Genomic DNA, 17667 nt, shown 5'->3' with positions numbered 1-17667 from the left:
TCAGTCACTAACGAATTCTTTAGAAAATAACTCCTCAGAGTAGCAAAAACTGCTTAATTCAAGTTGACCCATTTTAATATTTTTAATATTTCTACCAGCAAGTTTAGTTTATGTTTCTAAATATATCCGTCTTTGACAAACCATCTTCTATCACACTGAGAGAGGAAGGGAAGCTATCCCTCCAGAACTGCTATTTTTAAATGGTTTTGATATATCTTATTTATTTAGCAATATCATAATTAGCAAGTTAGTTGCTTTCAAAAGTAATCATTGCCTGAAATGGGGATAACATGGGTAATTACCTAGTAGTGTACCTGGTCCATGCTGTCAACAAAAAGAGTCAAACTCTTTTTGACTGTTCCATCAGTCTTAAGGGCTCTGTTTTAATGTTAATGCTGGTCAGCTGTGCCTGGATTCCAATGGGAGGAGGGTATAACGAGGCATGTCCGACCCCTACTTCCCATCATGGCCTGAACTTGTTTTTTAGGTTAACTTTGGAATGCCCTTTGCCAAGGGGAGGGCCCATCAGTCTATTGCATGGCTTGAGTTTTGGTTTACAATGCTGTATGCTCAGTAATGTCAGTTGTTATCATTGTGTGCTTCCTCTTTCAGGAAGGGCTGCCTTATTAAGTCACCTCACAGGAGGGCATCTGTAGATAACACTAAAAGAGGAAATAAGATGACTTGCCAGGTGCTTTCTTTCATTTATGCACAGTCCATGAGATTTCCTGACCTCTTTCATCACAAACAAAGAGGTGTGTGTAGCTTTAGAAATTCAGTGGACATGCTACCCATGTCATAAAGAAGAAACTGTTTCAGTTGTTTATCTCTTCTCACTCCATTTGGCTACTGCTATATAGGGCCTGCTTTACTAGACCATTGTTTTTTCCTCAAATCTCTGATTCTACATTTACATGAGAAGCCTTTAGACTGATTGCTCTGAGATTAGCCAACTGTTTCCTAGGTTTGATCACACAATTCCACTCCTACACAATTCCTTCTCTCCTAGGTCTTGTGATTCCCCGTCCCTAGCTGAGTCATTCAATTGCAATCACATTTAATTGTCTCCACCTGAGTGGCTTTTTCTTTGGGCAGCCTGCGTTTGTCAAGCAATTGGAGGCAACATTTATTTATGCACATAGCATTTCTAAGGATCCATGGTACAAAGTGACTCTTCCAGATGAAGTGACAGCTCTCCACATGATAATGACAGTGACATCTAAATTAGCTGCAAGTCTCCAGAAACAGGCATATTTCAATCTAATTTTTATCCAGCTCAAGATGAACTTAAAAAGTTGTTTTCAACCCTTGGTTTCATACTTTAGTTAATACCATGCATTAATTCAATAAGGTTTTTGTTTTATAGTTATGTCTTCAGTAGTGGATTCATAATTATGACCATAACTTTTCACTGACTAGACCTTCAAAAATTGATAAAGGAGGCACAGAAGAACAAATCTTGGCATAGACTAGCTAGTTGTTGAAAAAATCCTTCTCCTCTGCCTCCTGGGCACCCAGCCAGTCTACATTTCCCAGCTGCCCTTGCAGTTAAGTGTGGTCATGTGACTGCATCCTGGTCAATGGAATGCCGACAGAAGTAAAATGAGTGACTTTCAGGTCTAGCCCATTAAAAACATCCAGGCATCATCCTCCATGTTCTTTCTCATTGGCCGCTGATAGCAGCAGGAGGCAGATAAATGTCTAGACAGATAGGGGCAGGTCCCTGGTGAAACCCCACCTTCAAGCCAAAGATAGTTTAAAGCCTGAAGGCCAAGTTACAAGTCAAATCCATGGACCGGATTGAGAACCTGTCTTCCCATTTGGTGTGCTCTCCTTTGATTTATCCCCACCTTTCACTGATTTTTACATATACCTACTCTTCCCTTATTGTTTTTACACTATGCCCACCTTTGATTGGTGCCTTTGTTTTAACCTTTTTTGCATACTCACACACCAACTGAATGCTGCCTTTTCCAATACTATCTATGGCCTGCCCCTCCCCTCTCCTGTGCCTATAAAAAACCCAGACTCAGTCACACTGGGGGAAGAGATGACCTGACTTTGCAGAAGAGATGATCTCACTTTGGGGGAGAGGTGACCTGACTTTGGGCCAGAGACCACCTGACTTTGGAGGAGAGGCCAACTGACTTCAGGGGAGAGATGACCTGATTTTGGGGGAGAGACAATCTGACTTCAGGGAAGAGATAACTCAACCTTCCCACCCCCTCTCCACTGAGAGCTGTTTCGTCGCTCAATAAAATTCTCTTCCCTCATCACCCTTCAACTGTCAGTGTGACCTCATTCTTCTTGGATGTGGGACAAGAGCTCTGGACCCACTGAATGTGGGTACCCAGAAAGGCTGTGGCACTGGCCCTCTGCCCTCACCAGTGGGGGGCAGCACCCCACACAACAGAAGCAGTGGCGGGGCCAAACCAGTCCCAGAGCCATGCTGGTCCTGGAGCTATGGGCCAGAGAGGGCCAAGAGGCTGACTAGCTGCTAACATGCTGCAGTCCATCTGACTGTGAACAGCAGAACAAAAAGAACTAACTAGCACACTGTAACACCCACTCTGGGGCTTTGGGGTCACAGGCACCCCTGCCTTGGTACCATCACATTCCCCTTGGGGCAAAATGCCTGGTCTGGCAGCAGGCCCTGCATGGAACTTGCTTCTGTGTCGGTACTTGGAGTGGCCAGTTGGACCCTGCACTCACTCACTCATATGTTCCCTCCCACTAGGGGCTGAGGATGTAGTTGTTGCAGCTGCAGGAGTTACAGGCTGGAATGCAAGACAGATGTGGCTGGGTGGGCCATGTAGAGGGCATGCCCCCCTGCTGCAAGTCTGGCAAAGGGGCTGAGAAAAATCCTGTGTCACCGTGGCCTTGTAAGTCCTATGTTAAAAAATGCAAAGCCACAAGATGCAAGAAGCCTGGGTACCAAAATTATCACTTGGAGGAATGTTACCCATCTATCAAGAATGCCTCTCTTGGACCTTACATGAAAAGGAAATACATTTCTATTTTCTTAAGCCACTGAAATTTGGGGTTTATGTATTATTGCATACTTTTACCTTAACTGGTAAAGATAAATGCTGTACTTCTTAAAATAAAGTACTATTTTTCCCCTAATAACAGGGATATTTTCATTGTTTACTATTTGGAAAATACTCCATACTAGGTGTTAATGTCATCTGAAATATTTTTTAGGAATAACTCTCTGGAAAATACCTTTGTTAGTCATAACATTCTTTTTCCTGAACATGGAAGGTAAAGGAGGAAAAAACCTCAACTGAGATGCATTATTCTAGGTAAAGGGTCTAGCAATGACTCAGGTTATTCTAATAACTAAATTAACTCAGCAAATCAAGGAATTTTGGGAATTGCAACTTTCTCAGGCCTCCAAGCCATGATACAGTCAATGTTTCAACAATAGTATTCTACTTTACTACTAGGACACAACTTGGGCTTTGCTAGAAATTTTCTCAATATATTTCAGTACATATGGAACATTTTAAATTATTTCTTACATAATATTTCTAGCACTTTGAGCAATTTATTTGCGATCAGGGCAATCTGGATATGAATACATTACAAACTACTAGGAATAAAAGTCTGTTTGTTTTATGTATGATTATATAGAATTAACTAGCTGGTGTTCATCAGACATCAGCTAAGGTCATCCCCACCCACCCCTTTGTAATTGACCTAAAACTGACTTGAATTCCCAAAACTTGATTAACTCAATTTCCTCAAATATCCCAAGCATTTTCACATGATAGTACAATTTAGCGAACGAACATTTGGAACGACAAGGGAATCTCTATACTAAAAAGCAATCATTTAAAATATGATTATTATGTATTCATATATTAAAGAAAGGACTCTGACCTTCATCTCTTCTCCTCTCATATTTCAGCTCTGTTTCAATTCCAGTTCATGTTACATACAAAGAATTTGAACTATTTCCTTGTTTCACTATCTCCTTTCAGATCATGTCCTCAGAGTTTCATTGTCTACACCTAAAGCACTCAATCAATGTAATCCTAAATAAAGCAGCTCCAAAGGCTCAGGTGACATCTGTTAAAATAACTGCCCTTACACACACACACATGCAGTTTCCTTGGTTTATGGTTCCTGGTGATTCTGAAACAGTGAGAGAAACAATGAATTTTGAACATAAGAATTAACATACACATTACATACATACCTGTGAATTGTGAATCTTATTAAAATGCAGAGTCTGAGTCTGCAGTCCATTCCGGGGTGAGATCTGAGATTCTACATTTCCAATAAACTTCCAGTTGATGCCAATGCTACCAGCACTTGGGCCACAGTTTGAGTACCTAGATTGTAGAACATTCAAATATTCATTGTAGGGTAGAAAAAAATCTCGCCCATTGTAAGGGTCATGGCTGTGGCATCTATAATACAAGAGAGATTAATGAGAGAAAATCATACGAATCTGTTTAATATAAATTTTACATGACATGGGAGTCTTCAGAAATGAAGACTTAAAGAAACAGGGCAAACTTTTTATAGATAGTTATGCGTAAGTATTATTGGGGGATAAAAGGGTACGATCTTGTGAAATTAAATCATTCAGACTTAAAGCTGTTGGAACTTTAAATTATTTTGAACTTTGAGAGGAATGTGACTATATGGCATGAGTCATGTAGCATGCAACTGCAACTTCTACTTTTTCCTGCAAATGATTTGGAAAGGCCTTGTGGCACCAGAGATAAGACCCCCTTCAGATCATCCCCCCTCCTCGCAGAATGTTAAAGCAACCTACCTTGGAATGTAGCAAACTATAACCAACCAAATTGCTATACCATATATATTGACCTTGTATGGAAAATGTTGCAACTCTGTTAACTGCCTATGTAAGTGAAACCTTAACTTCCCCACTTTGGAACGCTGACCCATTCTTTCATCGACAGTGTTTCTGGGTGTCCGTCCTCAAGCTTTGCACTCAAATAAACTCGAATAAGCACAGTTGATTGTATTTTCTGAGTCTCATTATTTAAGGTTGACAATCTAATGGTAATAAACTACGGGGAATTTAGCAAGGCATGTTTGTTCAGATTCTTTTTTGTGTTCCTGTGTCTTCAGAGATAGGGACATTCCTTTCCTCAGGTATAGAAAGGACAGCTCTGGAATGAAGGTTTTATGGCCTACTTTAGAGGAAGGTCAGATAATTCTTTTATGGCCTGCTTCAGGGGAGAACAGTGAAAGAACGCTAAGAGTAACCTTCCTGCTTCTGCTATTATTTTAAATGCCAAGGTGCCATTTTTGGGGGTAGCATATCCTGAACCCCATAACTATCCATTTGCTGGTATTGTTCCGGTCACCTACGAATCACCTGGAGAAGAAGAGTGATTAGAAATACAGCCAACTGTCACTGATGGACATTTGGGAACTGAACAATGAGATCACTTGGACTCGGGAAGGGGAACATCACACACCGGGGCCTATCATGGGGAGGGGGGAGGGGGGAGGGATTGCACTGGGAGTTATACCTGATGTAAATGACGAGTTGATGGGTGCTGATGAGTTGATGGGTGCAGCACACCAACATGGCACAAGTATACATATGTAACAAACCTGCACTTTATACACATGTACCCTAAATCTTGAAGTATAATAATAATAAAATAAATAAATAATTTTCTTTTTCTTTTTTTTTTTTTTTTTTTTTTTTTTTTTTTGAGGCGGAGTCTCGCTCTGTCGCCCGGACTGGAGTGCAGTGGCCAGATCTCAGCTCACTGCAAGCTCCGCCTCCCGGGTTCACGCCATTCTCCTGCCTCAGCCTCCCGAGTAGCTGGGACTACAGGCGCCCGCCACCTCGCCCGGCTAGTTTTTGTATTTTTAGTAGAGACGGGGTTTCACCGTGTTAGCCAGGATGGTCTCGATCTCCTGACCTCGTGATCCGCCCGTCTCGGCCTCCCAAAGTGCTGGGATTACAGGCTTGAGCCACCGCGCCCGGCCTATAAATAAATAATTTTCAATGGTTAAAAAAAAAAAAAAAAAAAGAAATACAGCCAACTGGACCCTCTTCCTTAGAAGTTCTGATTAGGTACAACTCTTTAGAAAACTCTTTTGATGAACCTAACGTTGGGAACCTCTGATTAAGGCTTCTGCTCCTCAAAGTGGGATCCTCAAACAAGAAGGACTAGCAGCCTTCATGAGCTTCATCGATATGTAGAATCTCGGGTCTTACCCCAGCCTTACTGAATAAGAATTTACATTTTAACAAGAATCTCAGTTGATTTGTATGTACATTGAAATTTGAGAAGCGCTACTCTAGAATATCATAACAGTACAGTGGAAAGAGAGAACTTGGGATATTTTAAGTGCAAAACATTAACATCATCATAGCCAATACTCACTGGAGAGTCAGAAAGTACGTTATATTAGTAGGCTGTTTTACAATTCAAATTGTTTTCAGACATGTTTTTCCTATTCAGTTTAATCAGTATCTCTCAATATCCTCTGGGAGATAGGTATTATTCTCCTACTTTTATAAATAAATCTTGGCTTATTACTGAGGTTAGAAACTAAGTTGTTTTTGTTTTTTGTTTGTTTTTGAAACAGGGTCTTGCTCTCTCACCCAGGCTGGAATTCAGGGATGCGAACATGGCTCACTGCAGCCTTGAACTCGTGGGCTCAAGTGATTCTTCCACCTCAACTTCTCTAGTAGCTAGGACCACAGGCACACGACACCATGCCCGGCTAATTTTTAAAATTTTCTCTAGAGGCGGGGTTTCATCATGTTGCCCAGGCTGGTCTCGAACTCCTGGTCTCAAGGGATCCACCTCGGCCTCCCAACGTACTCGGATTACAGGTGTGAGCCACTGCACCCGGCTGAAACTAAGTTTTATTCAACTTGGTAAGACTCATACATTTTAAAAGCTAACATTTAGTATCAAAGGAAGAATCCTTAAAACAGAACTTGAATCTTAAGACAGTCTCTCGGTCAATCAGTTAGTACATGTTTATGTGAAGAGGAAATTTACTTGCTCGTCCTGAACTTATTTAATGATGTTAAGCCTACTAAGTTGTAAATTAAGCAAGTTTGGAAATGGGAGCTGTTATGCAGTTGAGGTTAGACATATTGTTACAGTTTTTGTGATACAAATATATTTTTCATGCAATTATATACAAAGCTTTATATTCAGTGTCATGTTTCTTCAGACAACTGTTGAGGCTGTCAGCTGCACTATTCTTCACTTACTCAAAAAACATTTCTTAAATACCAACTATAAACTGTCTAGGTTTTGGAGGTACAATATTGAGTGAGAAACAGTTTTGATAATTGAGGAGTTTATAGGCCTAGACAGAGGGCGACTAACTGCTGTGAGGAAGGGGATAGGAGAATCTTCAAAGACAAGGTTGTATCTCCTAGAAGTCTGAAAAGACCAAGTAAGAGCGGAATAGGAATAAGTGAAGGAAGGGCATCCCAAATTGAGGGAATAACAGGGTCTGAGACATAAGATTCTGAATGAACTGGAAATGTTTGGGGAGTAATGATTCATTTTGACCAGAGTTTCGGGGAAAAGGGGGGCACGTGGATTAGGAGGATGAGGAGGTAGCTTGGGAACAAACTATGGAGCCTTAGATAATATTCTATAGATCCTGAACATTTATTTTCTCTCTCTGTGTGTGTGTGTGTGTGTGTGTATGTGTGTGTGTATATATATATATAGTGAGATCAACAAACAGATAATAATAGATAATAGATTTTAAGCAGGGTTGTGAGTGACCTCTAATTAGGTTTAGGTTTAGGGGAAATAATTCTAGGCACAGCATGGAGGATGGCCTAGAATAGACAGAATATTCTGAAAATACAGAGGCTGGTTTGGAGGTGGTTGTTTAAGTGTTTAAGTAGAGGAGGTGCCTGATTTGGGAGATGTTTCTGGGACAGAATCAGGACTTGTTGCTTACTTGGGTGTAGGGAAAAGGAGAAGTTAAAGATACTGATATTTTTATCTGGGGACTCTGGGCAGATGATGATACCACTAGCTGAGAGAGGACATTTAGAAAGAAGAGCAAGGTGGGATGAAGCTAAAAAGGTTGGCCCTTAACATGTTGTCATAAAAGTGCCTGTGAAATAGAGAGAGCAGGAACCAAAGAAGCTATGGTTTTCAGTCTCAACATGTCTTCTTATTAACAGTCCTATTAATTGCAAACGGGGAAAAGGTACCTTTACAGTGGACAAACATGGAGGACACCACCTTAACCAAATGATTAATCAATACCAAAGTGATGTTGTGTGCCTCCTGACACAATACACTGATAAGGACACAACTTCACTTATAAAGTTCTTCTACCAAAAATCCATAACCTGATTCTATTCAAGAGAAAACTTCAGAAAACCCCAAACAAAATACTTGGTACAAAACAACTGTCCTGTATTATTCAAAACTGTCTAATAGGACATGGCAGTGAAATGCAGTGGGTCCTGGACTGCGGGGGCTGGTGGTGAACTGACGAGCTCCTCTTGTAGCCCACTGCCACCTCGTCAGCTCCATAGGCTGCAAAGTCCGGCCACATCCTCGTGCCACAGCAACACTCCCCGCCCCACCCCCACCCTCCTCCTGGCCACTTTCTGTGCCTGCGTGCATTTCAAGTTCTTGCGTGACATCCGGGCACTGCATGACTGGAGCGTTTGGCTCGCGGAGATCAACATGGCGGTGTTGCTGTGCGCCCGCATAAAACCGTCCGCCTACTCAGATGTGGCTGAGGGAGTGGACTGCTGCTGGTCATCTCTATCAGAGGTATCTGAAAGCTCCCTATCTGAAGAAATGTGGGTGGTAGCCTCAGTCCTCACCCGATTCTATAAAATAAGAAGCCTCAAAAACTTGGCTGGGCGTAGTTCCTCACTCCGGTAATCCCGGCACTTGGGGAGGCTGAGGTGGGCAGATAGCTTGAGCCTAGGAGGTCAAGACCAGCCTGGCTAACATGGCGAAACCGCATCCCTACAAAAAATACAAAAATTAGACAGGCGTGGTGGTGTGTGCCTGTAGTCCCAGGTACTGGGGAGGCTGAGCTGGGAGGGTCACTTAAGTCCGGGAGGCGGAGGCTGCAGTGAGCCAAGATGGCGCTGATGTCCTACTTCAGCCTGGGTGACAGAGCGAGACTCTGTCTTAAAACGAAACGGAAACCTCTCTGTCACTTTCACGCATTTAGTTTACATCGTACATTAGAAAGGAGGGCAAGATAGCTGCCAGTCACAGTATTAACTGCTCCAGCTTTTAGCACGAGATGAGCTATACTAGGAAGTTTCAACTCAAAGTGTGCCACATTTTTCGTCAGACCTATGTAGTCTGGGAGCCTAAGAGAAAGCATATGAGACAGACACTAGAGATCCAATATATGGATTACCGATATGTTGGAAAGAAAACTCGGAGATAAAGGGAAAATAAAAAATATTTGAAGAAGAGAATAAAGTTTTCTTGAGCTCAAGAAAAATGTTTCATCTTCCTATGAAAAGGCCCTGTCGTGGTCAAAGGAAAATTGACAATAATTGCCCAGTACCTGAATGGGAACAATAACGTTTTAAATTTGAAAGGAAAAGAATGCCACAGATTTCCAGAAAAAAGGAAAGATTTTCCACAAAGTACATAATCAGACTTTGCCTGAGTGTCACATGATACAGGATACACGAAGCAACATATATATATTTTGAAAGAGAAGGCTGTGTGTGACTCAGTAATTCTATATCAAGTCACATGTGAAAGCCACAGAAATAATTCTTGCCTATATATGGGCCCTGAAAAAGTTTATTCACAGATGTACTATACATGACCAAAAGATTAATCAAAATAAAGACTTTCTTTTCTTTTTTTTTTTTTGAGATGGAATCTTGTTCTGTTGCCCAGGCTGGAGTACAGTGGTGCCATCTCGGCTCACTGCAACCTCTGCCTCCCGGGTTCAAGTGATCCTCTCCCCTCAGCCTCCTGAGTAGCTGGGATTACAGGCATGCACCACCACACCTGGCTAATTTTTTGAATTTTTAATTGAGATGGAGTTTCACCATGTTGGCCAGGCTGGTCTCAAACTCCTGACCTCAAGTGATCTGCCCTCCTCAGACTGTCGAGGTGTTAGGATTACAGGTGTGAGCCACTGCACCCGGCAAAATAAAGACTTTTGAAGTAGAAGTACATAGTACAAGTCCTGGTGGTAAGTGTAAAATTCAATTAAATTAGGAAATAAGTCTGAATAATTACTGTAAATATGGTTTAAAAACCCTGCAAATGTTGAAAACAATTTGAATATTAACCTATTTCATTTTTAAAAAATACTTTTTAATAAAAATAATTTAGTTCTCTTAAAAATTGAGATTTGTTAAAATAAATATACTAGATAATAGCAATATTTATATCACTATCACATTTTCTAAATTTGAGAATTGCCCTGTGGTTACATTAGAGAATGGCATTGTTCTTAGAAAATACTGAAGTGCCACTGGGGAAAGGGACACACCCATATACTGTATACATATATACACATATATACATACAGATATACACATTTACACATATGTGTGTATATATATATATGAGAGGGAGAGAGTGCAAATGTGGCAGAACATTAATAACTGGTGAAGCTGGATAAAGGGCATATGGGAGTTCTTTGTACTGTTCTTGCACATCTACACATTTGAAATGATTTTAAAATACAAGTTTAAAAATTTTTAAACTTTACAATTTTAAAAATATAGGGTCAAGACATTATTGATGTTCTGGTATGAGCCATTTCCATGCAGTGGTTGGGGCAGAAGCCAGTTGAGTGAGTTTATCAAGTAAGAGATGAGAAAGTAGAGAAAATAGGACATGACTCTTGGACCCCTGGGTGGAGTGACTTCTGAAATAAAATATTTCACCTACTTTCACATTAGGTTTTACCCCTATATATTCATTCTATGCTATAATGTAACAGCACATAAATTCTTCAGGGCTACCATCATTTTAAACTATAAAGAGTGGTAGCGTCATGTGAGGAAAGAGAAGTACCAGCATCCCAAAGATGCTGTTTGTTGCTGGTGATCACAATGCTGCATTCTCTCCAGTCCCTTCCCTTGGAAAGTATTTAGTTCCTGCAAGTCTAGGCAGGATTCTTGGGTAGAGACAAAAGTGACTGTTTTATTGGCTCTGGCTCTCAGTGGCTACCTCATTATACTCTTTACTCATGAAACTGAACGGAAATGATTGTGTAAGCACATTACCTGTTATTACCGATAATCACACCCACCATGGCTGCTTCTTGGCTGCCCATCTAAATGTTAAATTTCCTGCTATGTCAGGGAGGGGAGAAAACCGGACCCAAAGAAAAACACAGGGAAGAGATAGGCTGTCAAGATAAAAATGTTTGGTGGGGCAGGGGAAATTGAAAGATCTGGTCAAACGTTACAAAGTTGCAATGATGTAGGATGAATAAATTAGAGATCTAATGTACAAAATGAAGACTATAGTTAATAATATTGTATTGTATACTGGAAATTTGCTCAGAGTAGATTTTTGATACTTTTATCACAGAAGAAAGATGGAAGGATAACCATGTGAGATGAGATGATGGATATGTTAATTTGCTTGGCTGTAGTAATCACTTCATTGTGTATATGTATATCAAAACATCATGTTGTATACCTTAAATATGTACAATTTAAAAAGATAGGAACATTTATGGGAACTTTAATTTGTGATTAAAGTACTTTTAAAATATATGAGGAACATTTAAATTACATATGTAATTCCAATATCTCAGCAACATTATGATTTTCATTTGTTTGGAGTTCCTTTATTCATATGAACATATTGTTTCTAAGTTGATGAGGCAATATATATTTTAATGCATTTATATATGCTAAACATTATACTACATTATTTTAGAAACACTTTCTCTTGATTTTATATTTGTATCATGAAAGTTTTAATAACTGTTACATCTCATTGTATTTATACATAATATATATATACTTTAATCATTTCCTTATTATTGGATGTCAATACTGTTTATTTATTTTTATTTATTTATTTTTGAGATAGGGTCTTGCTCTGTCGCCCAGGCTGGAGTGCAGTGATGTTATTATCTTGGCTTACTGCAACCTCTGCCTCCTGGGTTCAAGTGATTCTCCTGCCTCAGCCTTCTAAATAACTGTTACAACAGGTATGCACCGCCACGCCCTGCTAATTTTTTTTGTATTTTTAGTAGAGATGGGGTTTCACCATGTTGGCCAGGCTGCGACGCTGTTTTTTTTTTTAATTATTTTAAATAACTGCTGTAAATGTCTTCATACATGTGGATTTTTCTCCTTTTAAATTTTCATATTTCTTAAATTCCAAGGTACATATTTTTTTCTTTTAATTTATATCAGGATATATTTTAGTATAAAGATAGTAGTATTTTTTTCTTTAAAATATGTTATTAAATTAATATTGTATCTTAAAATTGAAACTGCCTTAGAATTGGAGAAATATAATAGTTCTATAATATAAATTAGAAATAGAGGGCTTTTGCAGACGCTGCCGCCGAGGAAATTCTTGTAGTACTAGCCATGGTCAACCCTACCGTGTTCTTCGACATTGCCGTCGACGGCGAGCCCTTGGGCCGCGTCTCCTTCGAGCTGTTTGCAGTCAAGGTTCCAAAGACAGCAGAAAATTTTCGTGCTCTGAGCACTGGAGAGAAAGGATTTGGTTATAAGGGTTCCTGCTTTCACAGAATTATTCCAGGGTTTATGTGTCAGGGTGGTGACTTCACACGCCATAATGGCACTGGTGGCAAGTCCATCTATGGGGAGAAATTTGAAGATGAGAACTTCATCCTAAAGCATACAGGTCCTGGCATCTTGTCCATGGCAAATGCTGGACCCAACACAAATGGTTCCCAGTTTTTCATCTGCACTGCCAAGACTGAGTGGTTGGATGGCAAGCATGTGGTCTTTGGCAAAGTGAAAGAAGGCATGAATATTGTGGAGGCCATGGAGCGCTTTGGGTCCAGGAATGGCAAGACCAGCAAGAAGATCACCATTGCTGACTGTGGACAACTCGAATAAGTTTGACTTATGTTTTATCTTAACCACCAGACCATTCCTTCTGTAGCTCAGGAGAGCACCCCTCCACCCCATTTGCTCGCAGTATCCTAGAATCTTTGTGCTCTCGCTGCAGTTCCCTTTGGGTTCCATGTTTTCCTTGTTCTCTCCCATGCCTAGTTGGATTGCAGAGTTAAGTTTATGATTATGAAATAAAAACTAAATAACAAAAAAAAAAAAAAAAAAGAAATAGAGGGTTTACTGAGTCAAACAAATTTATACTTGGTAAGTATATCAGAATGTCTTCTAAAAGGATTTTATTGCTATTTTCTGCAGTTTTGCTATCTTGAGATTTGACTTCTTTTGATTTTTAATAGTTTTAATAAATGCAAATGTTTTCTCATTATTTTAATTTAGCTATTCTACTCTTCATACATGAAGGAGTTTGGGTATAAAAAGAACGAAAGGCAACATTTGAAGATATCTCAGAAACCATTCAAAAGGAAAAATCTTGATGATTAGTCAGTAATTTAGGAGGGAAAAAGTGAAAGGTGCTGGCTCTTCCCTTTCCATGTTGTTATGTCTGTTCCCCTGCCATGCAAAATTAGATGGATCCTGTACAGTGATTTATTTATAGAATTACAGGGTTTTTGAGCTAGATAAGCCCTTAAGGATCATCTGGTTAACTCCCACATTTTATATATGATTAAGTAAAAACCCAATGAGATTCAAATTGTTCAAGATTTTACAGCTAGTAAGTGCCTGGACTGAAATTTGAAACCAAGGTTCCAGACCTTTCTACCAGGCACACTGCCTTTCTGGTGCAAATTCCATTTGAGAGCTAATGACATATCTACCAGTCCTTGACATTTAGGCTGGACAGTATAGGATTTAAGTTTAGGATATTATTAATTCTTACTAAATAAAGTACTCAAGAAAGTGAATGATCTCAGATTTAAGATTATAGAACTAAACATGAAAAAAATTGCCTATATCTAAATATGTTGCACAAATGTAGAAGTGTATATCCTACATTTCCTGTAACAGGCTTATGCAATGAATTCTGAGTAAGGTGCCTTAAGTCTAGTAATTCAGATTGTAGGTGATTAAGCCCTCTGGAAAACTGAATCGCCGTGATCTTAAATTTTTCTCACTGTAGATTTAGTCTCATTGCTTATTAAATATTGCTCACCTTTTCCAAACCAAATTAACATCCAAATTTTCCATCTAAAAGATGGCATATTTTATCCCATCATCTTTATTGCTGTTATTTCCAGACATTCATAATTTTATAAAATGTTCCTACAACTGTTAACCCAAGTCACAGGCTTTATCAGTCTGGCCCTATTTAAATTGTTTCCCCAACAATTTCTAAGGTCCCAGGGTAATGCCTCATAAATACTTAGGACTGGTCACCATCTTTTACACCTGCTTCTTTGTCTTTCTTCTGGACAGGAATGTTGATGGACACCACTCTCCTCCCCTGGTGACAACTCTTGATGCATCCCTACTGTGACAAGGTTAGTCCCTCTCCAGATTTTCCATGTCTAAACTGTGGTGAAACCATACTCCTTAAAAAACATATCTTGAAGATTCCAGGAAAAGGAAATTGAAAACAGAGAATAACTTCCAACAGCCAAGAGAAGTAGATCTTTAGAGTTAACAAGTCCAAACCCAAAATATGAAACCCTGCCTAATTCCCAGCAGTCCATCATGTGGCAGGGAGGCAGCTCAAAAGGAAACAGGTAACTCCAGGTTATCTCCTTATCTGGGAGTTCAGGTTCCATGCCCCCCAGCTTAAAGAAAGAAGCCCTTCAAATTCTCTCAAGCCTAAGCTGGGCTTTATTTTCCTGCCTGGAATTTTCCTCTTCCCAGATGTGAGGTGGTAGGAATCCTGTAGTCGAGCCACTCAACAATTGATCTGGGCTTCATAGCTTGAACAAAATAATCACAATCAAAGGCAGTATATTTTCCAAAGTCTGGCTTGCGCAGTCTTAAAATTACCTCATTGTAAGAAAAAACTGCTTTAGAGGGAAACTAGACATTGTCTAGCCCAGAGGACACTCACCCCTCTGGGTTATCTGATTCTAAAGGAGCTATTTTACAATGCTGTAAATTATTGATGACTGATACCAATGCAAAACACTTATTTATAGACATCAAATTGTTTCCTGTCCAGTAGAGGGATAGAGGTTCTATTGACTTCTCTCTCCTACTGTGAAAAAAGGCTCGTTTTGTCTCAATTTGCGTATTCATTTCCCTATTTCACGTCTATAACTGTGTCTGTTCTTTGTATTCTCCTTTGAACTGGCTGATACTTTAGCATTTTCCTTATTAATGAGTTAAATAAAATCTTTAATACGTGTTCGTATGTGTTGTATAGGAGAGTCACGATTTTACCATTAAAAAAATTATCTTTAACACCATGTATGAGACCCTGAAGTATGGTTAGTTTTTGCTACATCAAGTTTAGTTTAGTTCTTCATTACATTTTACCATCAGCATAAGGAAAAGAGGTGATCAAGTATGTGCCCACCCCCACCATAATATTTGGAGTTTTGTGTGTGTGTGTGTGTTTTTTGTTTTTTTGTTTTTTTTTTTTCGAGACAGAGTCTCACTTTGTCACCCAGGGTGGAGTGCAGTGGTGCCATCTCGGCTCACTGCAACCTCCGCATCCTGGGTTCAAGCATTTCTCCTTCCTCAGCCTCCTGTGTAGCTGAAATTACAGGCACGCGCCACCATGCCGAGCTAATTTTTGTATTTTTAGTAGAGACAGTGCTTCACCATGTTGGCCAGGCTGGTCTTGAACTCCTGACCTCAAGTGATCCGCCCGCCTCGGCCTCCCAAAGTGCTGGGATTATAGACTTGAGCCACTGTGCCTGGCCCCACCATAATATTTGTATACCCACAAAATACACATGCATGTACACACAGTTCCCCAAAATAAGCAGAGAACAGTCTAAAATCCACATGAAAGAAGAAAATACTCTAATGCAATAGAGGCACAGTTCTGGTGATCCATCAAGCAGAACATGTGCTATCTCAGCTTGAAGGGTCTGCGTTGAGTTACTTCCTCATATTCAGGAATTCTACAAGAATGTAGAACTTTCATCTGTATCAGGGTTTCTCAGCCTCAGCACAATTAACATTTTGGATCAGAAAATTCTTTGTTGTCGGAGCTGTCCTGTGCCTTGTAGGATGTTTAGCAACATGTCTGGCCTCACTCCAGACGTTGCCACATGTCACTGGGATCAAAAGTCACTACCAGTTGAGAACCACTGATCTATTTTATTAAAGGTTCTCCAAGATAGCTCCTTCCAGAGTAAAGGGAGGATCTCCCTAAGGATAAGTGAATTTATTTAACCAATACATATTAGCATGGATGGGTCTCAGTGATAATGTCGAGTGAACACAGCTAAATTGCAGAATGCTTTCTGCAGCATGATGCTATTTGTATAAATCTTAAAATCACAAAGACTTGTATATTGCTTATAGAGACATATATATGAAATAAAATCATAAAACCATCAACATAGAGAATACATATCAATTTAATGAATATGGCTGCCTCTGAGAAAAGAGGGAAGGAATTAGATTAAGATTACAAAAGAATATTCAACTGTGTTTATAATGTTTTGCTTTTTTAAGAGATATAAAACAAATACTACCCAATGTTGTCATTTTTTCATTCCAGCAAATGCATATATGAATATTATGTTACTCTACAAACTTTACTGTAAATTTGAAAGAAATCCATAATAAGATATGAAAAATGCAAATAATGTTCTTCAAAGCTGTTGTCATTAATTTCCCAATCATCTACTGCTTTATATTATTCATACTGCTGCTTGCCTCCATGATTATAGGTAGCTGTGAGCTGGCAGTGTTTTATAGAGCAATTTCCTGGCTCCAACTCTAATAGACAGCCATAGTATTAATGCTCTCACCCTGTATTTGTGGAGTGCTTTATCTTTTCCCAGTATTCTTACATCTGTCTTCTCTTTTTATACGCACAATTTCTCTCACCATCAGTCTTAGTGTCAGCTGTATTTGCCATGTATTAATAAATGTATTAAAAAGATTTCTACAAATGCTTTTTCTTTGGCAGCTACCTGAGTTTATTTTACCCTAGATACCAACCCTGAGGGACTGGATTCTAGTGCAAGCAGTTTATTTAGGAGGTGATCCTACAGAGCTCTGGTAGGGGAAATGTGACAAGGAAGGGAAGAAAGCTAATAAACAGCACATCATAGAGCAGGTTACAGTTGAGGGCAATTGAAGCTCAGTCCTGCCCGCTTGTTTACACATTATGTGGTTTTCATATTATGGCAGAATTGAATAGTGGTGACAGAGGCCTAAAAAGCCAGAAATAATTTGCTATATGGCCCTTTACAAGAAAAGTTTCTTGATCTCTTCTTTATACCATAAAACTGGAAGAAAAGTTGATATTTTCAAGCATTTTGAGAGCTTCCAGTATGACCACATGTGTAAGAAGGAAAATGTCAATTATTACTCATAAAAATTCCATTTTTATGAAGTGGGTTAGGGGAAAAATTGAATTAAGAAGAAAAGCCTTTTTCCATAAAAACAAACATTGGCAATTTGCCCTAAAAAATATATACAGATTGAAGAAGAAATTT

General features: G+C 39.4%; 1 protein-coding gene across 1 annotated transcript; it reads left to right on the top strand.

The window, feature by feature from the left end:
• The first annotated feature begins 12509 nt into the window (after positions 1-12509).
• Positions 12510-13251, top strand: LOC104672407 (peptidyl-prolyl cis-trans isomerase A). The gene has a single exon (XM_010376208.2). The coding sequence runs from the start codon at positions 12554-12556 to the stop codon at positions 13049-13051; it is 498 nt and encodes a 165-aa protein (XP_010374510.2). The 5' UTR covers positions 12510-12553; the 3' UTR covers positions 13052-13251.
• Positions 13252-17667: the final 4416 nt, after the last annotated feature.

The sequence above is a fragment of the Rhinopithecus roxellana genome, chromosome 7 (assembly GCF_007565055.1).
Source record: "Rhinopithecus roxellana isolate Shanxi Qingling chromosome 7, ASM756505v1, whole genome shotgun sequence".
In the NCBI taxonomy this organism is placed as follows: Eukaryota; Metazoa; Chordata; class Mammalia; order Primates; family Cercopithecidae; genus Rhinopithecus; species Rhinopithecus roxellana.
This window is presented reverse-complemented; position numbering and strand designations above follow the sequence as displayed.